At 32.4% G+C, this 20,702-nt stretch overlaps 3 protein-coding genes across 3 annotated transcripts; 1 reads left to right on the top strand and 2 right to left on the bottom strand.

Annotated features, from left to right (window-relative positions):
• Positions 1-423: 423 nt before the first annotated feature.
• On the bottom strand, positions 424-5,824 carry LOC139860566 (protein arginine N-methyltransferase 7). The gene is made up of 14 exons (XM_071849316.1): positions 5,553-5,824; positions 4,457-4,676; positions 4,181-4,306; positions 3,925-4,089; positions 3,718-3,836; positions 3,524-3,594; positions 3,154-3,407; positions 2,828-3,061; positions 2,596-2,669; positions 1,672-1,765; positions 1,360-1,509; positions 1,193-1,267; positions 980-1,076; positions 424-563 (listed from the first exon to the last, which is right to left on the bottom strand). The coding sequence occupies exons 1-14, from the start codon at positions 5,822-5,824 to the stop codon at positions 424-426; spliced, it is 2,091 nt and encodes a 696-aa protein (XP_071705417.1).
• Positions 5,825-6,861: 1,037 nt separating this feature from the next.
• LOC139858625 (bifunctional adenosine 5'-phosphosulfate phosphorylase/adenylylsulfatase HINT4) lies at positions 6,862-10,923 on the top strand. Its single transcript, XM_071847459.1, has 6 exons — positions 6,862-6,936; positions 7,070-7,116; positions 10,053-10,129; positions 10,261-10,327; positions 10,646-10,723; positions 10,829-10,923. The coding sequence occupies exons 1-6, from the start codon at positions 6,862-6,864 to the stop codon at positions 10,911-10,913; spliced, it is 429 nt and encodes a 142-aa protein (XP_071703560.1). The 3' UTR covers positions 10,914-10,923.
• A 936-nt stretch (positions 10,924-11,859) lies between these two features.
• Positions 11,860-14,991, bottom strand: LOC139860565 (uncharacterized). The gene is made up of 6 exons (XM_071849315.1): positions 14,160-14,991; positions 13,095-13,160; positions 12,705-12,776; positions 12,298-12,369; positions 12,102-12,152; positions 11,860-11,946 (listed from the first exon to the last, which is right to left on the bottom strand). The coding sequence occupies exons 1-6, from the start codon at positions 14,934-14,936 to the stop codon at positions 11,860-11,862; spliced, it is 1,125 nt and encodes a 374-aa protein (XP_071705416.1). The 5' UTR covers positions 14,937-14,991.
• Positions 14,992-20,702: the final 5,711 nt, after the last annotated feature.

Below are 20,702 nucleotides of genomic sequence, written 5' to 3'. Positions count from 1 at the left end.
TCTCCAGTTGTATCCTTAAGAAAGAATGCATAGAGAATCAAAAGTTCATTACAAAGTTAAAGAACTTAATTAAAATATCCAAACAAACTGGAGTATAAGATAAGTTTTATCACCTAACAAAAATGAGTTGCAGCTGATATAGTCATACTACTTTAATTTATTATTATTATTTTTTTAATTTTAGTTTAATTTAACTTTAAAGGAAAGATAAAAAGCTGAGAGCTACAAAGTTACAAAATTAGAATCATGACATTACAACATGGGATAAAGTGTCCCAGAGTATATTAGGGAAAATCATTTCTTTAGTTATACGCCCTGAAGAGCCACAAACCATCGCTATGAGTTGTAATTTAACCAATATCTCTTTGCGGGTTGACCCAGGTGGTGCGATCATATTGCAAATGTTATGCACTAACTAATTAACTAACTAACTAAAAGGTCACCACTGGATGAATCAAAAAATGCATTAACAACCGTTGAACAGATTCCATTCACATTCTCATTGTTTCCAACTACTAAAGGCTCCGACAAAAGCTTCACACCTTGCTTCCAATACCGTTGATCTGTCATCATAACGTCACAAATCTCACATATATTTATTACTCATCATCATCATAATCATAATAATAGGGTTAAGTGCACCACCTTGTTATGTATAAAACTTCCAATATTTGTATTGTACATGTGTATCCAAGTTTCGAGGATTATTGCTATTTGTCCGTAGTTTTTTTTTTTTTTTTTACTATATAGAGGACACGTCATAAAACAGCAACAGTCAGAAGTTGGATACATGCAATACATGTTTTAAAAGTTCTATATAAACACTATAAATTTCACTTTGGTGCACTTAATAATAATAATCATGTCATGATAAAAAAAAATAATAATAATAATAAAAATAATAATAATGTGTTTCATATATTTCATTAACATTAATTAATGCATATTCATGTTAAGAGTTGTTTGGATGAGGTGAAACCTGGTCCAGTTGACACAATGATATCGTTAGTTGAATCCATCACCCAATCTATCCAAAGTGCAAACCCATGGCACACTCCTGACTCCACAAACTCAACCTACAACAGTTTTTTCTTAATTATTACACGCACATATACATTAAATTAATAAATGTGAATGTCATTATGTAGAAGCAACAGAGCCAAATTAGAAAAAAGATATATGAAGTTGGTACCTTAGCTTTCGCATGGCATGAACTCAACGGCTTCATAAAATTAAACTCCATAATAGTGAATGTATCACTGAGTTTCTGAAATGATTCCAACTTGGTTACATCAATAAATAAAAGATAATTTAGTTTTATTAGTTACAAAGGTGTGTTTAAAGATGGTAGAAGGTTACCTTAATCTCTCCACATTGCCAAATAAAGATGGGTAAACAAGGAATTTCACTCGAGGATGACATGCCACCGCATGCTCCTAAAGTTGAGTTCACCATTGTGTGATCAAACCCTTCCACGTTATCCAGGGCACGACGACTCCTCCAAAGATCCTAGCCAAAAGTAGAAAAAATTAGAAATTAGAAATATATATTAATTAATCTATATAAGATTATACAGATAAAACTCAAAATTTTATAACAAATTCTTGGGAAAGCATGTTTGACGATGGGATATGTAATCCGTATTTGCAGAGGCATAGTTGCTTAAATTACCGGGAGAGACATTGCACAGGCCTTCAGAATCCCTTTGCAAGGCATTATGCACACATCTTCAGATAACATGGAATCAAGCATCGTTCTTTTGCTCCTTCACATCTCATTTCAAAAATCAGAAACAACACTCAGCTAAATTATATATTTTGTACAAAAACCTAGTCTCAAATTTCAACCCTTCAAAAGATAAAACTTACCCATTCTAAATTTTGCATTTTGGTCAAATAATATGGAAAAGTTTCATATATAAAGTCATCGGTAAACATCAAAATATCATATATTGATATATGTATATATATATATATATATATATATATATATATATATATATATATATATATATATATATATATATATACCTAGCTTAATATGCCACTCTTAAATCTAAAACATTGCAAAATATACCCAAATATTTAGATTACACATTTGAAACACAGTAAGATTTTTATAATTGATTATTTACCATTATATCCCTTATTAACAAAGCCTATTACATTCACTCATTCCCATTCGAGCTTAGTTGACAATGAACTGCAAAATCCAATACTCAGTTTTTTGCTCTGAATACAGAACATAACATCAAATCAAAATAAGCATCAAAATAGACTTTTAACTAGATATTTCTATTTAGAAATAATTAAATGAGCAAGTTTCCTTCAAAAAAGCCAAAATATTTTTCTCCACTATTTGTTCTATACATAAGAAAACAACATCCAAATAGCAGTATAAAAATCATCTGGAATGTACAAGTCTGAATCTAAGGTTCTAATGCCTGAGGATATCAATCTAAAAAGAAGAATAAGTCAATAATCAGTTTATGTATAGGCTTTTATAATGATTTATTTAATTTAATTTAATTTAATTTAATTTAATTTGTTCAGCATATTTGATAGTTGGTACATGTACAATTTTAATCCAAATTACCAAAACTGCAAGCCATGCCAAGGGAGCATCCCCTCAGCACCAAAGTAAAACGGCTCAGCTATCAACAGATCAACCTGTAAATTTATTACACAACATATCAGTATGCATACAAATCTAATTTTTTCTATCAAGTAATATAAGCCTTAATATAAGTCATGTGTTAAATAAACTAATGACGGGTATTGAAAGTTACTACACTCGACAAAAACACAATTTCAGAATGTGAAGTAACCTTTTTTTTATGAGTATCATTCATCGTCAATTGTTTCCTACTATTTATAACTTGTACCCGATCCATTGAGTAACCATTTTCATCAGCAACATCTTGCAAGTATTGTAAACCCTTGTCCCGAAGACCAGGAAACAACGCTATTATTTGAGATAACTTTGAAAGATGGGCAAACGCAACTGCTAAAAAAACACTATCGTCTGTAATAACACATAAAGGAGACTCTTTCCCTTTTAACTGCAATCACATTACATTTAATTAGCACATCCACCTTCATCATGTACATACATACATAAATCTATATATATAATGAGAGTGAGAGGAATTACAGCATAGCTTATAGCTTTTAACATGGAGACTCGCCATAAGTTATCACCATAGATTGCAATTCTTTCAGGGGAGAGAGTTATGTGTGATTCTTGCACGTTAAATTCGTGTGATTCGTGCGCCTTAAATTCATACGAGATGCTAATATCTGTATGAGTAGCATCCATGCAAACCTCCTCGTTTTTGCTAACTGAAAAACCTTTCCCTTTACTAAACCACACACACTGTTTCCAGTGATCACACCAATCCCTAGTACCTACATTTGTCACACTACAATTTTATAGACCTAAAAAGTAAAATGAAGCTAAAAAATTTAAAAAATAAAAAATAAAATGCATATATTATGATTGACGCCATATTAAGTCAGCTCACAGAGTGGACCAATCCATTTAGGGGCTGTGGAGTAAAAGATCTTCCCTTCATCATCAAGCTGAAGGACCCACCTATAAACATACACTAACAAAAATAAATAAACAAAATAATAAAAATATTAATATTAATAATAACAATGAAAGACAGAATTAAATCATATTATATGAGAAACGAGAAGTCAAATTTTTCTATACCATGAAACAACAGCATGAACGGTACCATCATTAGTTGCCTTTATATGCACCTGAGTTTTTCCATGACTGTTTGGGCGTTTCGAAAACTCAAATTCAAAGATCTTGAAAGGTTCTGACAGCTGGATAAATACTACACTGAGTAGATAATTAAAATTCACAATAGAATAATAACGATGACAATGAAGAAGAAGGTAAGATTATGAATACCAGTCGAATTTCGTCAGCAATTGCATCACAATGCATAGGGTGTTGTTGTGGTTTGACTCCTAAAATAGTCTCCTTCCCTTTTGGAACAAGATGGATCCCGTCTCCTGCATTTGCTTCATTGTTAATTAGATCATGCAGCTTCCATAAATATGTGCTCTCTACCAGCTGGATATATAATTCAAAAAAAAAAAAAAACAACGAAATGTTAATGATCTCGCCTTTATAAAGGATAAAACAAAGAATAAACACACGACACCTGGCCATAAGTAGTTGCTCTGTAAGGCACAGTTTGATAATTATCAACGAGCAGGTTATCATGTGCATGTCGAAGAGTAGGGATGAGGCCTTCACTGAGGAGTTCAGAGTCCAGTATTTCACTAACCTAATGAGTTGCCATATATATATATATATATATATATATATATATATATATATATATATATGTATATATATATATATATATATGTTTGTTCATTAGTTGGTTATTTACTAAAAATGGAAGTTTGATGATAGTCAAAGGCGTTATACTTACTAGAACATTGGCACGAGAAGCAATATCAACACCAACTTGAAGTTCGTCTGATCTACTATAAAGAACACGTATTTTAGAGTCCATATTATTTGCACGTAAAACCTTCTTCATTAATTTGACCATAGGAAGGTATGATTCACAAGCCGTGACCATTGCCTTAGATGATGATGATGAGTCGAGAGCCTGTGCGGCCATCATGGATAGCAAGCCAGTTCCAGATCTAAAATGAAGTAAGTAAAACTGAGAGAGTGTTTAGTACTTGCTTATTCTGATAGCAGATAAGCAAAATCAAACAGTTTTAAAAAGTAAGCATGATCGTGCGTATTTATGTAATAGAGGGATCTCTAACACCCCATTAGCTGTAGAATTGACACAAATAGGGCCAATTTGTATCATATGCATGGTTGTAAAAGTCCCCCGACTAATCTGGCTAGTCCCCCTAATAGGCGGGATTTTAAAGTAATTCGAATATTCTCCGAATTTGAGTGATTTTTTCGGTTGAATTGTAGGTAAGGTAGAAGGTTCTCCCTGTTCGGGCTACTCGGGAGGGCGAGTAATCCGACCACATACTCTAATGTATGCAGCCGAGCAGGCTTACTCTCTGACTGTTTCCAACCCTTCCCCGGCCACCACAATATATTCATCCTAGGCAGGATTTGAACCTGAGACCTCTTGCAAGGAACTCAGGGCCAACTAACCACTGCGCTATCTTGTGATGGTTAATTTCGGTTGAAGTGTAGTCGGTTAAAATCGGATTTATTGGTTCAAATTCGTATTCATATAGTCAAAATCGATCAAAGCAGATCAAACACATTGAAAGTCAAATTTAGTCAAAGTACAATTAGTTAGTCTCCAACTTCTAGTCCTAACTAGTGGCTTTTATAAATTGTGCTGAAAACAGTTTGCATATAATTTGAGATGATGAGCAACCATATATTGCAGTTACATATTTATGTATACAGAAAAGATCCATGTTGTGTAATATTATTAATAGATGGAAAAATTGAAATATACTAACAAGCACTTAGAACAAAAAAAAAAAAAAGGATGATTTTATTTTTATTTAGATTTAAATGATAAATAAAGTAGTAATCACCCGATATCAAGAACATGAGGAGAGTGAAGTTGAAGCTTGGAAAGTGTAGAATGAATGGCGTTACGATATGATTTGTTTCTTGCGGCATCATTAAGCATATCCAGGTAACCAGTCGTCGCAAGCATTGGCTGCTGCTGCTGCTGCAACGGATGATTAATCTCTGTTTGTTCTTGTTCATCTTCATCTTCTTGAATGACTAACCATTCTGAATTACCTGTTAGGGGATCCACCTTTAGCTGAAACATAACACCATTATTACTACTACTGCTCATTCTTAAAACGGTACTTTGCTTCAATAACGGCCGACGCCAAATACTAGGGCTTGGAGCTGATAAACCATATCATCACTGTCACTAAATTAAAATATTAAAAATTTAATATTAATACTATTAAATAATTGAATATTAAATATCGATTGAATTTGAGTAACCTTTGTTCTAAAATAGATGATTAACGATGAATCTACGACCCGTTTTCCATACCTCACAGTTCACACTCATGAATCGAGTATTATTGTTGTATTAATATTTAATACGTATTAAATATTAACTAGTGAAATATTTAATACATATTAATATTTAATACGTATTATTGTTGTATTAAATATTAACTAGTGAAATGACCGTTGAACCACGTGTTTGTTTAAACGAATCAACTTAAATATTAACTAGTAAAATACGGGTCTGTTTAAAAGAAACAATTTTATGATATGTTGTATTAAGTGAACGTAAATGCTAAATTCATTTAATTTAATGACTTACGGAATCACAAAGTCTGAATATAATCACAGAGTCCGACTAAAAATTCGTCAGTTGAACATTTCATTAAACACCTAAAATGCATATTAAACAATCTACATCCAATCATAAGAGATAATATTGATTGTTATTTTATTTTAAAAGTATAAATTAAAATATAAATTTAAAAATTAGTTTCCGTCTACCTAACTTTCATACGTTCGTACTCAATTCAAAATAATTAATTAAAATAATTCAAAGTTATTTAATTTTAATAATTAAAATAATTATTAATAAGATTAAATAATAATTAATTAATTAATAAGATTTAATTCTAATTCAAAATTATTTAAATTAATAAATCACTCACCATACTTATATTTTTTTTCTTTTATCTTTTGATTTTTTTTAATAAAAGAATTAACCTAATAATGAAACTAAAACTATGAATAGATTATTAATAAATTAATATTTTAATGTTAATAAATTAATATTAATAAATGGTTTCATTTCGTTTGGTATTGGTAAGCAGAAACAGAAAACACAAGAATAAGGAGAAGAGGATCCGTAAGATGATGGCGGCCGGATCCTCCTGCATCTTTTGTCAGATTGCTCGTTCTTCAACTACAACTACACTCATTCACACAGTCAGTCACTGATTCCTCTTTCTAACTACTTCATTATATTCAATTCAATTCAATTCTTGATCATTTATTTATTTTAATATTATATGTTAGTTTCATGATTAAATTTACTACTGTTATGTAATTGTGAGCGTAGGATGACAAGGTTGTTGCGTTTCAGGACATTAATCCTTCTGCCTTTAGGTTGGTTGGTTGCTACCCACTTACAACTCTCTTATTTGTATTACCCTAATAATAATCCAATCAACAATCATACACCAATTTCTCTAATCTTCACTATCACTATCTTATCAAATATTTACTTTGATTTAACATTGGATGCAGTTAATCTAAAATTTCATGTTTTTAATTTGTCTTGAACAAGAACTAATATATATATATATATATATATATATATATATATATATATATATATATAAATGTGATCAAGTGAGAATGTTCTCATTTATATAAATGCTGAGAACTAATCTAGACCATCAATGCTTTTGATCAATGGTTAGAAATTTTAAGAGTATTTAAAATTAAAAATAAAGAAAAAGGGCATATGTGGAAAATTGCACCCTTAAACATCTCATCCACTTTGTATCCTATAACCACCTATCTCTCTCTCTCTCTAAATTGTGGTATGAAAGACGTATTTAGCATAATTCCCGGAACTCTCATTTAATTTTAATGGAGTTCCATATACAATATCAAAATATTCCTTATTTTTTGCATGTATCGCTAACCGTTAAAATCTTTTCCTATACATTCATGCGGGCAAAGTGGCATGATTTATAACAGAGAAGTAAGTTTGGATGCAAGTAATTTTATGTTCTGGTGATCCATAAATATAAGTGTTAAATAGTATCGATTGATGCATCGTTATTATTATTAAATCGAATAGATGTATCCATGTACTGGGTAATTTTATAAAAATAGAAAAGACTTATTTTTTGGGCATCCTTCTCTTTTATATTTGTAAACACAGAAGCAATAGACGAGCACATTTTTTTTTAACAGCCACGAGTACATTAACTGATTGAATATTACTCCGTATAGATCTGTTTTACATACAAAATAGTGAAAATACCCATTGGATGTATTTTTATGAATTAACAAAAGTAATCCTTCATCCAACCGGCCTGTGTTTTCGTCCGGATCGTCGCGAGTAAAAGGGATGCATCACGATGGTAATTGAAAAAGATCAACAGGGGAGATTTTGAATCCTAACTGGTAGTTAATTCGTTAAAGGGATGCTAAATAACTTTTTTAAGATGAACGATGGATGCATACCGATCATAATTAATGAACAAGCCATATACGTAGCATTTGTTAAAAATGGGCTGTTGATCTTAAAAGTATACATAGAAATTATGAATGCAACGTGAATATATGAAAATTAATAAATTTTATGAGTTTAAGCCTAAGAAATAGGATTGTAAAAATTACATTTATACCCATGTTCTCATTTTATATATTTATGAGAACACTCTCATTTTATATATATATATATATATATATATATATATATATATATATATATATATATATATATATATATATGATGTGCTTGGAAATTACTAGATTCCATTCTTATTGTGGTGGTTAGGAGGGGGAGATATGAAGTTTAGTACTTGAAGTCTGTCTTAATAAGCATCATCATAAATTATATACAACACATTGGAAATTAAATACTACTGTAGCAGTTAAGCAGGGCTGGTGGGTAAAGCTCATTTTATGTTGTGAGTGCTGTGTATAAAAGAGATTGAGATATAAGTTGTGCTAATTTTTTTTTTTATTGAATAATACATGTATATATATGCTAGACTGATGAAAAGCTGATATAAGAAAACATTATAACAGACAATCCCATGATTATAACAATCAGTCAAACATAAATTAAATTAAATCATTTAATTATAAAAATCGAGTCATTGACATTCTTATAGACATTATTTTTTATGTCAAGTTGATATAGATTAGGATTTTCTACCTGTGTTCAGTTTTGAGCCAATGAGAGTAGGATTTTTACGTATTTTCAGTTTTGCAAGCGAAGCAAATGTCTTATTGTAGTCAAGAGTAAAGACCAAATGTGTGAGTAGATCCACAAGCCACTAACCTTGCCTAGTGTTCGTTAGTGGGTCCCCCTCCTAAGCGCAATTGCAAGGTCTTATGGGTCCATAGGATATCTTCAGTGTTTATTGGAATCATAAGTGAAACATCAACCCAGTCTAGATTGAATTCTGTGCAAGGTTGAGTAGATAGTAAATTGTCGTATCGTTAGATAATCTGATTCTGATGGGAATAAACACACTATTAGTGTTTCTGAAGCAATTATTGGACCTTGATTATGTTTCTAAGTTTAATCTGGTCATATGTGTGGAACAAGGATGAAATTTTGGTCAGAACCTATATCAGATCAGGTAGAGTTGGTTCGTAGTCAGATTCACAATCGGGTACATTTTCTTGTTCGCATAGAGAAAACAAGGGTATTTACCCAAGTCGTCTCCCTTAGTTGACCTATGCGTAAAGTATGAAAAATGGCTCATATTTTGAGACAAACACGTTTAAGAGTTGGAGAATAACATTTATAACCCTTTTGAGTTGGTGAGTAACCAATGAAATCACATATGTGTGCCCATGAGGAAAGTTTAAATTGACCCATTAAGACACTGCGAACTACCAAATAGGCAAATACTTGAGGCAAAACGAATGAGATAGTAAATATGGGTAATAGTTTTAAAGCACATAAACCGAAGTTTAGAAAGACAACAAGGTTTTGGATGGCATTCGATTTATAGGATGAAATGATGTCTAGACAACCTTCCTCTCAAATACTTTGGTACACACATTGATGGGTGTATTGGCACACGAACTCTAAAATGAATGATTGCGCGAGTAGCTAGGTATTGACCCAAAGTGGTGTTATAATATTGAATATTCTCGACCATTGTCGGTGTGAAAGGTTTGTGTATGTTTGCGCGAGTAGCTAGTTATTGACCCAAAGAGAAGCTTATTATCCCAGTAATCTGAAAATACCAAAACAATTTCTACTTGTATCTTCTATCCATTAGGTATTGTTTGTTTATTATGTGAATTGACACATTGGATAAAATATATACAATGATTGTTGATAGGCATTATTTGGTGATTCCTGTTGAACACATTGCAACTGTCAACGACCTTCGACGCAGGACAGAAGACTATACTTTGGGTATTCATTTTTTTCCCTTTCTTGTAAGGAAGCTGTAAACTAATCTAGCCGCATATTAGTTTTAATGTTTTATTATTATTCAATCAATTTTGGTTATTTAATGTTTAATTTCGGTTTATCTTCATTTCAAGTCAGTCACATGATAAATGTGGGGCAGATGCTGTTAAGCAGAGATGCACCTGATTCAATTCAGTGCAGGTACCCATTCCATTCCATATTCCATAATAAAACTAATTTTAAATGCTAAACATTATATTAATTATAGTTAACTTATGATATGAGTGTCCAAATTAAATGCCCATATCTTTACATCTTTATAATGTTTATTTGTCTAAAAATTGATGTGCAAATTGCTTACTCCTAATATGGAGACTTTGTTGGTTTTTACTACCTTAGATATATCTAATCCTACGAATTACTAATTGACCAGTTTAATTACAGAGTAAAGAGTTTATCTACATATAAAAAATGTGGATATAATTAAATTACATGCAGTTGTTGTTATATTTGAAACAGATTTGGTTTTCATCAACCTCCATTCAACAGTGTAAACCATCTGCACCTTCATTGTTTGGCACTTCCATATGTACCCAGGTGTGCTTATACACTTTGTTTCATGAATTTTTATCTATTATCATTTATTTTTCTTCTGATGATCGCAATTTACTTACCAGTTTAATATCCAAACATGAAAATTAGGTGGAGAAGGTTGAAATACTCATCTTTGGGACCACTAGGTGGATTTATTGAAGCCCATAAGCTGTTGGAAAGATTGAAACCATAGTTATTCATCTCCAATATAATGATAATCTGAATTATTTTACGTTATATTAACAAAATGTAATGTAATGTTAGTTACTTAACTTGATGAGCATACGTATATCACACTAAAGTTATTTCACATGTATAAAGATGCATGGTGTGTTGGAAGCTAAGAAATAAACTATGGCTTTTTTTTCTGTATGTGTGTGGGTAGGAGTGTATTATCGTATCCGTAACACTTGAAAGTATTACATGTATAGCGTATAGCACTGCACCTAAGGACAGTTCATGCAATGTTGTACTGTTTGCAATTAATTTGTAGTTCAATTAGTTGCCATAAACGTTATTCATGCTACATTCTTCTTTTTTTTCTGGCTCAGTTGCTCCTTTTTGGTCATGAGAATGTGATCATTTCGCTTTAAGAACTTGTGTTTGTCTACATACGCACATGATAGTATAGTATGTTGTCAGTATGTGGAGAGCTTTGGCGTTAACAATTCTTTGTCTTGCATTTTGTGGCACCCATCTTCATCATGCATATTGTTGATTGATAAAACATATGGGTTTGTTGCTTATTAAGCATAGTAAACATGTGGATCGCATATGCAGTCAGATAAGTGATGTTAGCACTTAGCACTGGACTGGGTTTTTATATTCTGAGCATTAAAATTGGGAATCACACTTGCAAATTAGTAATATATATTTAGGTTTATAGTTGAGTGTCTGGTAATAGGAGGGAGACGGCAATTTGGAAGTATTATGTGTTGGTTGCATTGTGATTGTCATTAGTTGAAGGCAAAAACAACTAGTTCTGATGATGAGCACAAGCCCCAATTTATGTACAACTAAAAGTAATACTACATACATTAAGACGTCTAAATACTCCATAAATGCACACGAACAACTTTTTAAATTAATATTATATATTTAATTGATTATACAAATACGGAGTAATATTTTGTGAATATTCAACGAGCTCTGATGAGTACAAGCCCCAATTTACGTACAACTAAAAGAAAGACTACATCAAAATACTCCAAGCTTGAAAAGGCCAACTAAATCCAGAACCATAAAGAGCTTGTTACACAAACAAATATGAGCATGAGGCTTTTAGGCAAATATCTCTAGCCCTTAATTGACCACTGAGACACTTACAGGGCATGCATATAACGAGAAACCAGTTTTCACAGACTCAAACTGAAGCAATTACAGGCTTAAATGCAAGAGCCCATACTCGAGTATTCATCACACTGATTACCTCCTGCAAGTACAAGTAACAAACATGTTAATCATCATCATCATCATCATCTATCATTGACACAATGCTTTTCTCTTATTCTTTGCATTCAAATCATTTTTCTTGCAAGTCAATAAAGGGTAAAACTGAAAATACTACTCCGAATTACTTTCTGCCAGTTATCGTCTATTAACATATTACTTTTACCACTTATAAAGCATAGATAAACGATAATGCACATCTGAAATTCAGAAAAGTCCATTAACATCATCAATGATGTTCCAGATAGTGGATTGAAATTCCTTTAAAAGAACAGCAGAGCAATGAAGTCGATCTCCTTTTATATGATATAAGGGCGTTTTCTATAAGGGTGCCCTAATCAATTCAAGAATTACAAAGCCAAAGTTCTCGAGTGAATGCTTACAGATAACTATGATGAGATGTGCACTAATATGGAATCAGTTATATACGAAGAAACTTGCAGTTATAATATCTAAGTTATCAATAATCTCAGTAGAAATAATACAAATTACTCATTTTCTTTTTTATTCTTGTCAAGATCACCATGGATCATGCCTGATGCTTGTCATTACTCAATATTGTGTCACTAAAAGCAGAAATATCTAGCACCTTAAGTGCATTCTCCACCTTTTTTGTCAATCCATAAATTTATGAGACATATTATTTCTAGCTCAGTTATCATGACTGTCAAAAGATTGGTTTTGAAGAAAAAACTGAGCAAGGACAATAAATTCTGCAAAATATGTCAAAACTTGGAATCCAGGAACTAGAGTGTTAAGGGAAAAACAACTAGAACACGTGTTTAGCTAGGAAGAAAACCAAACAAAGTGATATACAAAAACGTTGTTCCGGATGAAGTTGAATATACATGGTTAATGACTAGTTGATTGTCGATTATGGACTTTGCATACGATTATAAGAAATGTCAATTTTAAAGTGGTTAACCTGTTGATATAATGATTCAAGTAAGCCTACCTTAAAAACATGAAAGTATAATGATTCAGGTAGGTCCTGAAATATAAATGACAACGCCATAACTGAACCATAAACTAGTTTATGTGATCAGGTGAAACCGAATACACGATCCACATCAAACTAACTCACACCTAATCAACCAAAATCCATTTGGATTGGTGGCTAATAGGGTCGGAAAAATAAATGAAGACCCCTAAGTCAAACTATAAATTGGATGGTCGGTTAGGGTAACGAAACACGTCCTGATGTTTGTTTATTTGGAGCTTAGAATTGGTTGCAAACTCAGTCAGGTCAGTTTACTAGCTTAATGAAAATTGCTTAACTATCTACAGATGAAGATGTAAGCCATAAAATATTGCTAGTCATAAATGAAACCATTTGATAGCTTAATGGGCCGAAATTTCCACCTCAAACTTATACAACCCGTCTATATATCTATATATGACTTTCATCTGAAAAATGTTTTTAATTCATCTCATAGTTTAAATGTGATCCTTTCACACAAATAAAATAATCAGTTTTGTGTGAATAGCATTTAATGAGATATTAGTCAAAGTCTTCAAAGATTTTGAGGGTAATCTTATCCATTAACATACACCTGAATTTTCGTACATATGTGCATCACACTGAACACTGGTAATGAGCTACTATCTAAACCAAGTAGTTCATAAATTTGTCATAAATTAATGACGTGTAAATAAGCTTCAATAGAACCCACAATCCATGTGTTGTCAATACTTATAATTTTCAATAAGATGATGTTACATCTTCAATTGACTTGGGGGCATTCATCTTTTCTATCTAAAGTTTGGATAAACCAACCCGGTTAGCATGAACATGTAGAACCTTATCCGTTTAATCTAAAGTTTCGTAACACTTTAAGATGAGCAAAAAAAGCACATCAAATATTCACAACAATAATTATACTATTGTTTACAAACAAAGTAACATCATCACATTAGAATTAGAATTAGAATTAGAATCATAATAAAAAGAGGAGTGAAAGTGATAAACCAATTTGGTTTACCTTGTTACATATCCGCCACCAACACGTTGTCGATCACTATGAACGAATGCCCTGGGCTCCTTGCGTGATTGTTGAAGAAGCAAAGCTCTTACTCTTTCCTTTTCTACAGCCTCTCTCTTCAACCTTTCTTCTCTAAGTTGTTCAACACTCTTCTTTTTCTTTTCTGTATTATTTGCAGTTGCAACTTTTTCTGAATTACAGTTATCATCATCATCATCATCATCATCAATCAATCCACCTGCTTTGATTGATTGTTTATCATTATTCTTAACCGCGTACCAAGGTAACTTAACACCTTTACCAGCAAGACCATAACCTAACCTATATTTCTCATCTTCAGGCAAAATCACAGGTACCTCCTCTTTCTTCTTCTTCTTCTTAAATCCCCCTTTTCTTTTCTCATCATCACCCCCTGATAATGATTTCCTTTTATTATTGCTATTATTATCAATATGAATTGGATCAAATATCTTAATTCCTTCAAACAGATTAATGTGTCTCGATTTTTTAGGCTCTTCGGCTGCTTTCGGTTCTTCCACTACAGGTGGTTCGGCAACTGCCACAGTTGTCGTGGATTGGCGTGAAGAAGACGAAGATGCCAAGCCGCGTGCCTGCCTTAACTGTTCGATTCGATATTCGGTGTCGCGTTTGCGAGATTGTTCGCGTTTGAGTTGTTCCTCTTTGGCGGCTTCTTCTTCATCTTTGCGAACTTTTTCACGATTGTCAAAATTGTAAACGTTCCATCGCTTCTGAGGGAGAATATTCAGACCTCCGTGACCTCCCATCACCACGATCAAGTTACGCTTGACTCAACTCTTACCGGCGATTGCCTAGGGTTTCAAACTATATGGATCGATTATCTAAACAAAGGGATTTGGATTTGAGACTTTTACATATAAAAAAAAAATCGCCGGTGCCCGGTTATATAACTCGCTTTTTTATTCCACTGAAATTGACTTAATTACCCTTAGTAACGTGTTAGACAATTTTTTTACGAAGTATAGTAGTACAATTTATTGAAAGGTATTACTGAAAGTAGCAACAAAAATTGATGGATTTATCAATAACATAGTTAGAAATATCATCTCTCTATTTATTTAGCCCACAGTCTATGTTAATATACAATATACAACTAAACAATTAAGATGATATGATACTTTCACCTCCAATTTGTACATCCACTATAATTTTATTATCATTTTTTTTTTTTTTTTTTATTTCACCTCCCTCTCAATTCCTTACACATTTACGTTGTGTTTGTTGAGTGCAAACCCAATCCCACATTGGTTGGATATAAATGTCATGACCAACATATAAGCTCATGAGTGTCTCTCTCTACTACCAACTGATTTTAGAGTAATTTGAGAGCTCATAGCTTATGTGTTTAGTGCTTGTTGAGCTATAACTGGTCCTTTCAGTGTTCGTAGAAATGAATATGAGTAACGAGAAAGAGAGAATAATCCTATATCAAGTTATCACTTAATTAAGGATTGAGTGCAATAATAAGATGAAGGATGTGATGTTTGATGATTATTTTGATTCGAAATATCTGCGGTCTGCGAATTGCTTAATTATCCGCGAAAACTTGGCGAAATGTCCCGCAGTCTTTTATTAGCGCGGAAACTGACCTGCTATCTTTATTTTAAGCTAATATTCCAAACCTTTTGGCCATAGCTCGCATAGCTTCTGCTTCTAGCCCTTAGCTAATAAAACATACATATACAATGCTATGTATATGATCAAGTCCCCCAGTTTATTATGATACATTTTGCGAAATAAATGTATCATGATAAACTCTAAAAATTCGCAGTTAACTTGACCATTATCCGCATTAAAACATTTTTCGCTTTGCCTTTGTTACCGTTATAGCAAACAAAGTTACCGTTTTTGTCGAAAATATTACCGTTTGAATTATCACAACAGATAATTAACACAACCAATTGCTTCGCCTATATATATTGTGATCCAAAATCACAAATTCCCTACTCGCTTCTCTGTTACTCAAATTTTCAATCAACTTTTACCACTTTACACATTACTTGCAACTCTTTTCCAATTGAAAATGAAGATTGACGAAGTAGATAGCAAGGCTGACCCAAAGGCACTAATTAATAGGCTATTAACAAGCCCAGAATCCAAGTCAGCTGCATCTTCCGGAAAAGGAACCAAACAAGAGAAGCAAACAATTCCAATTGTCGATCTAACATCTAAGGGTGTGTTTGATAAAACTGAATGATTCAGCACTGAATGATTCAGAGTTCTGAATGGTTCAAAAGCTCTGAATCATGTAGTTCTGATTAAAAGTTCGCTGTTTGATAAGAGTTCTGAAACAACACTCTTGATGATATCAAATTACCATTTTACCCTAATATATCATATATCCCATAAATATGATGCTAAAAAAATGATCTCCAAAACATTTTAATCAACATATAAGATCCGATACATGGATTATACATATATATTACATATAGTTATTACTTTTATATTATCATTATCATAAATATTAATATTAATATTATTAATATTAATTAGTAATTATTTATCGTAGTTTAGAAACATGCAGTAATACTTTATGACATAAAGTGTCACTTTCGTTTTGCCCAGAATTTCATTGCCCCAAAATATTGTTCTTATCCTTTGTACTTGCTTTTTTCATTGCCCAAAAACATGAACTCGCTTTTCCATCTTCGTTTTGCACACAATCAATTACAATACACAAAATTAATTTGAGATCTTTGTAATTTTTTGTAACAAGACAATCAATAACAACGCAATCCATTTTTCGTCCTATTACTTCATTCATCTCAAATCTTGTAAATTCACTCGAGATCTTCGTCTTCGTCAACTGATATCCCAGGTTTTGTACGCTTACTTTTACTAATTGATTGATATTGTTGCTTGTGTTTGGCAATTACCACATTGATTTTGGGGGTAGCAGTTCAAATGGAAAAAGGAGAAAGCCCTAGTTTGAGGGGATAAATATGTGTGTATTGCTGAGTTGTAAATAATTGGTTTAGAAGAAAAATGGAGGAAGAAGATCAATAATGGAGTAAATGTTAAAGATACTGGAGTTGGGGTATCTCTGGAATTATGACGCTGAACGAAAGTGCGTGTGGTTCAGAATGGGTGAGAGTGCTGAACGATTCTGAGGATTTGATTCAGTTCAGAGGTGTTATTTAATCCAAATCAAACACATTGAATGCTGACCGATTCAGCATTCAGTGCTGAATGGCACCATTCAGCATCTATCAAACACACACTAAATCTCCCCTATTGAAACCTAGTTCCACGAAACGGCCGTACTAAACGCCACCATCATCTCAAAGCAAAAAACTCAAACAACATGTTACCCCCTCTCACGATAATCCGATTACATCGGAGTATGAAGGGGACTGATGTCAAAGCTAAGGTATACGAAATAGTTTATATTTTACTAGGAAAAACTATTAAATATGCTACAATTTTACACAAGATATTTATTTATTTATAGAATGGATATACTTAAACCTTGCTACAACACTTATAGGCAGTGTACCTAATCGTACAGTAGTGTAGTTTTTAGTAAGTCCGGTTCGTTCCACATGGAATCTTTTTTAAACAAAGCTCAACGCTATATTAGTTTACTTTTATAAAAATACAAATATATATATATATAAGTAATATTATTATTATAAAGGGGGGTTTTTACCGTTTAATGACCGGTTTGTCGATTTTAAAACTTTAGTCGCAGTTAAAACCAAATGTAAAATATTAAATAAATAAAAGACTTAATTTAAAGCGTGAAGTAAATAACGATAAATGAAATTGCGAATAATAAAAGTGCGATAAAATAAACTTGCGATAATTAAAAAGTACGATAATTAAAAGTGCGATTAAATACAATAACAATAAATAAAGTGCGATAATTAGAAGTGCAATTAAATATAAAATAAAGGAAATTAAATATGAAATAAAAGAATTATGCTTATTTAAACTTCCGTAATCATGATGTTTGACGTGTTGATTTTAGTTTTATGCCCATGGGTTAATTGTCCTTTGTCCTGGATTATTTAATATGTCCGTCTGGTTTTTGTCCATAACAGTCCATCAGTCATAAATATAAAGTGAAAGTGTCCTCGTCAAATTATCCTTATACCCGAAGTTAAATATTCCAACTAATTGGGGATTCGAATTGTAACAAGGTTTTAATACTTTGTTTAATGAATACACCAGGTTATCAACTGCGTGTAAACCAAGGTTTTACTACTTTGTTAGCAATTACACCAATTACCCTTGAATGTAATTTCACCCCTGTTTTAATTATTCTAGTGGCTATTAATCCATTCCCGTGTCCGGTTAAATGAACGATTATTCGTACATATAAATACCCCGCCCATCGTGTCCGATCGAGTGTATATGGTAATTTATAGGGACGCTCAATTGTAAATCTTTATATTAACATTAACAAACTTTCATTTAGTTAAACAAATATAAAGCCCATTAATAGCCCATAGTCTAATTTCCACAAGTGTCGTTCTTTTGTCCAAACCCCAATTATGGTACAAAGCCCAATTACCCAATTTTAGTAATTAGCCCAACATCATGATTACTTCGTTTTAAATAAGCATAATAATAACTTAGCTACGAGACATTAATGTAAAAAGGTTGAACATAACTTACAATGATTAAAAATAGCGTAGCGTTACACGGACAGAATTTCAACTTACACCCTTACAACATTCGCTAACATACCCTTATTATTAGAATTATAATTAAAATTAAAATATAAATTATAAATATAAATATAAATTTTACGTATGAATGAGGAAGAAAAAGATGATTTTTACGATCAGAATTCGGTTGGCTTTATAGGCAGAATTTCATTTTGGGGCTCCGCGACTCGCGGCATTTTTGCCTTCAAACTCCGCGAGTCGCGGAGAATGAAATTACAGCTCAGTCCCTTGGAGTCTTTCTCTGCCGACGGTTTTTATTTATAAATATAATATATATATATAATTAATATAATTAAATATATATTATATTATATTTATATACATAGTTAACTTGTAATTTTTAGTCCGTTGCGTCGAGCGTTAAGAGTTGACTCTGGTCCCGGTTTCGGATTTTCGAACGTCCTTGCGTACAATTTAATATCTTGTACTTTGCGTTTTGAATCTTGTACTCTTGTATTTTCGAGACGTTTCTTATCAATAATTGGAACCTTTTTGATTGTCTTTTGTACTTTTGAGCTTTTTGGTCGTTTGCGTCTTCAATTCGTCGAATCTGTCTTTTGTCTTCACCTTTTATTATTTAAACGAATATCACTTGTAAATAGAACAATTGCAACTAAAAGCTTGTCTTTCTTGAGGAATAATGCTATGAAATATATGTTCGTTTTTAGCATTATCAAATATTCCCACACTTGAGCGTTGCTTGTCCTCAAGCAATATTGTCTTGAAATACTAGAATCACTTCTTTATTCTTCACACTTTGTACATCAGTGATTTCTATACGGCGGTATAAACAATGGTAGTAACGATATGGTTTACAGTCCCACATGACTATAAAAATTTAGATCCATTAAGGAAATTGGATCTTTATGAAAACATTTGATCTTTTGAAAATTAAATCTAGTTTTTACCCTAGATAAGTTTTCCGGGATAACCCTTTACCGGTGTTTGCAAAATATTTTTGTGGGTTTGGTGGGTTTCAGATTTGAAAATTTTAGCTCAAAACTTGCGGTTTTGTGTCACCCACTTGCTAACCTTGTATTTGGAAAGCAACACGTCCAGTTTACTTGTCCCGTATATTACCTTTCGGTAAACTACCGTCCGGTTGTAAAGGAAAGCGTTGAACAAGCAACTGTTAAGGCAATGTCCCCTGACATGCTTTTAATTATGGTCTATAACGTGTCGGACGCAATTACTATCCTTGGTAGGAGTAATAGTAAAGCTCACCCTTATAATTTTTCGGTATGGCACAAGGTCCTGTCTTTGACCACTATGCAACCACCGTTCTTACGGTTGACACCCGTTTTGGTTCAGGTGACCTAATGAATTCCAGGTGAATTCCTAGGATTTTACGTTCAATGGTAATGAACGCATTGAAAATAGGGTTTTCAGAAAACAAATCGGTTTATAATTTTGATCAAAATATTTTCTCGTTCAAGCTCGAGTTTAGATATCATCAAATTCCATGAGTTTGAATTCTCAATCTTTAAGGTCAATCTCTAGGATTGAGTAATATCAGTCTTAAAAGCTGATTTTTAATCTTTAAGGAGATTATCCTTTCTGGGGATCTGATTCATTAGTCTTATCCAGCTAATTTGCATGGTGCCCCCCCATTGTACGAGATAAATCCTTCTCATGGTTAGGATAAATCTGACCACTTGGCGACCCTGTTTGATGCTGAGGTCCGTGGATTTCCAACCGATTTTAGTGATGACTTTTCTAGATTTTTCGTCAACCTACAGCTGGTCTGAACGACAACTTCATGACCTAAATCAAGAAGCGCGTTTCTTTTTCGGAAGACTTTACTTCCTTTTAATGATGGAATTGATTCATCGTGTA

This window comes from Rutidosis leptorrhynchoides, chromosome 7 (genome assembly GCF_046630445.1).
Source record: "Rutidosis leptorrhynchoides isolate AG116_Rl617_1_P2 chromosome 7, CSIRO_AGI_Rlap_v1, whole genome shotgun sequence".
NCBI lineage: Eukaryota > Viridiplantae > Streptophyta > Magnoliopsida > Asterales > Asteraceae > Rutidosis > Rutidosis leptorrhynchoides.
This window is presented reverse-complemented; position numbering and strand designations above follow the sequence as displayed.

Bases quoted from the DNA above. Each gene is read 5' to 3' on its own strand.
- LOC139860566 (XM_071849316.1), bottom strand. From the start codon at position 5,824: ATGAGCAGTAGTAGTAATAATGGTGTTATGTTTCAGCTAAAGGTGGAT. The intron at 3,595-3,717 runs GTATAGAAAAAT...GTATGTTTATAG, and splicing joins GTTCATGCTGTTGTTTCATG to GTGGGTCCTTCAGCTTGATG. The intron at 1,510-1,671 runs GTAATTTAAGCA...ACTTTTGGCTAG, and splicing joins CCTGTGCAATGTCTCTCCCG to GATCTTTGGAGGAGTCGTCG.
- LOC139858625 (XM_071847459.1), top strand. From the start codon at position 6,862: ATGATGGCGGCCGGATCCTCCTGCATCTTTTGTCAGATTGCTCGTTCT. The intron at 6,937-7,069 runs GTCAGTCACTGA...TTGTGAGCGTAG, and splicing joins CAACTACACTCATTCACACA to GATGACAAGGTTGTTGCGTT. The intron at 10,328-10,645 runs GTACCCATTCCA...TATTTGAAACAG, and splicing joins CCTGATTCAATTCAGTGCAG to ATTTGGTTTTCATCAACCTC.
- LOC139860565 (XM_071849315.1), bottom strand. From the start codon at position 14,936: ATGGGAGGTCACGGAGGTCTGAATATTCTCCCTCAGAAGCGATGGAAC. The intron at 12,370-12,704 runs GCATGATCCATG...TCTGAATTTCAG, and splicing joins TGAGTAATGACAAGCATCAG to ATGTGCATTATCGTTTATCT. The intron at 12,153-12,297 runs GTAATTCGGAGT...TTGTACTTGCAG, and splicing joins TAGACGATAACTGGCAGAAA to GAGGTAATCAGTGTGATGAA.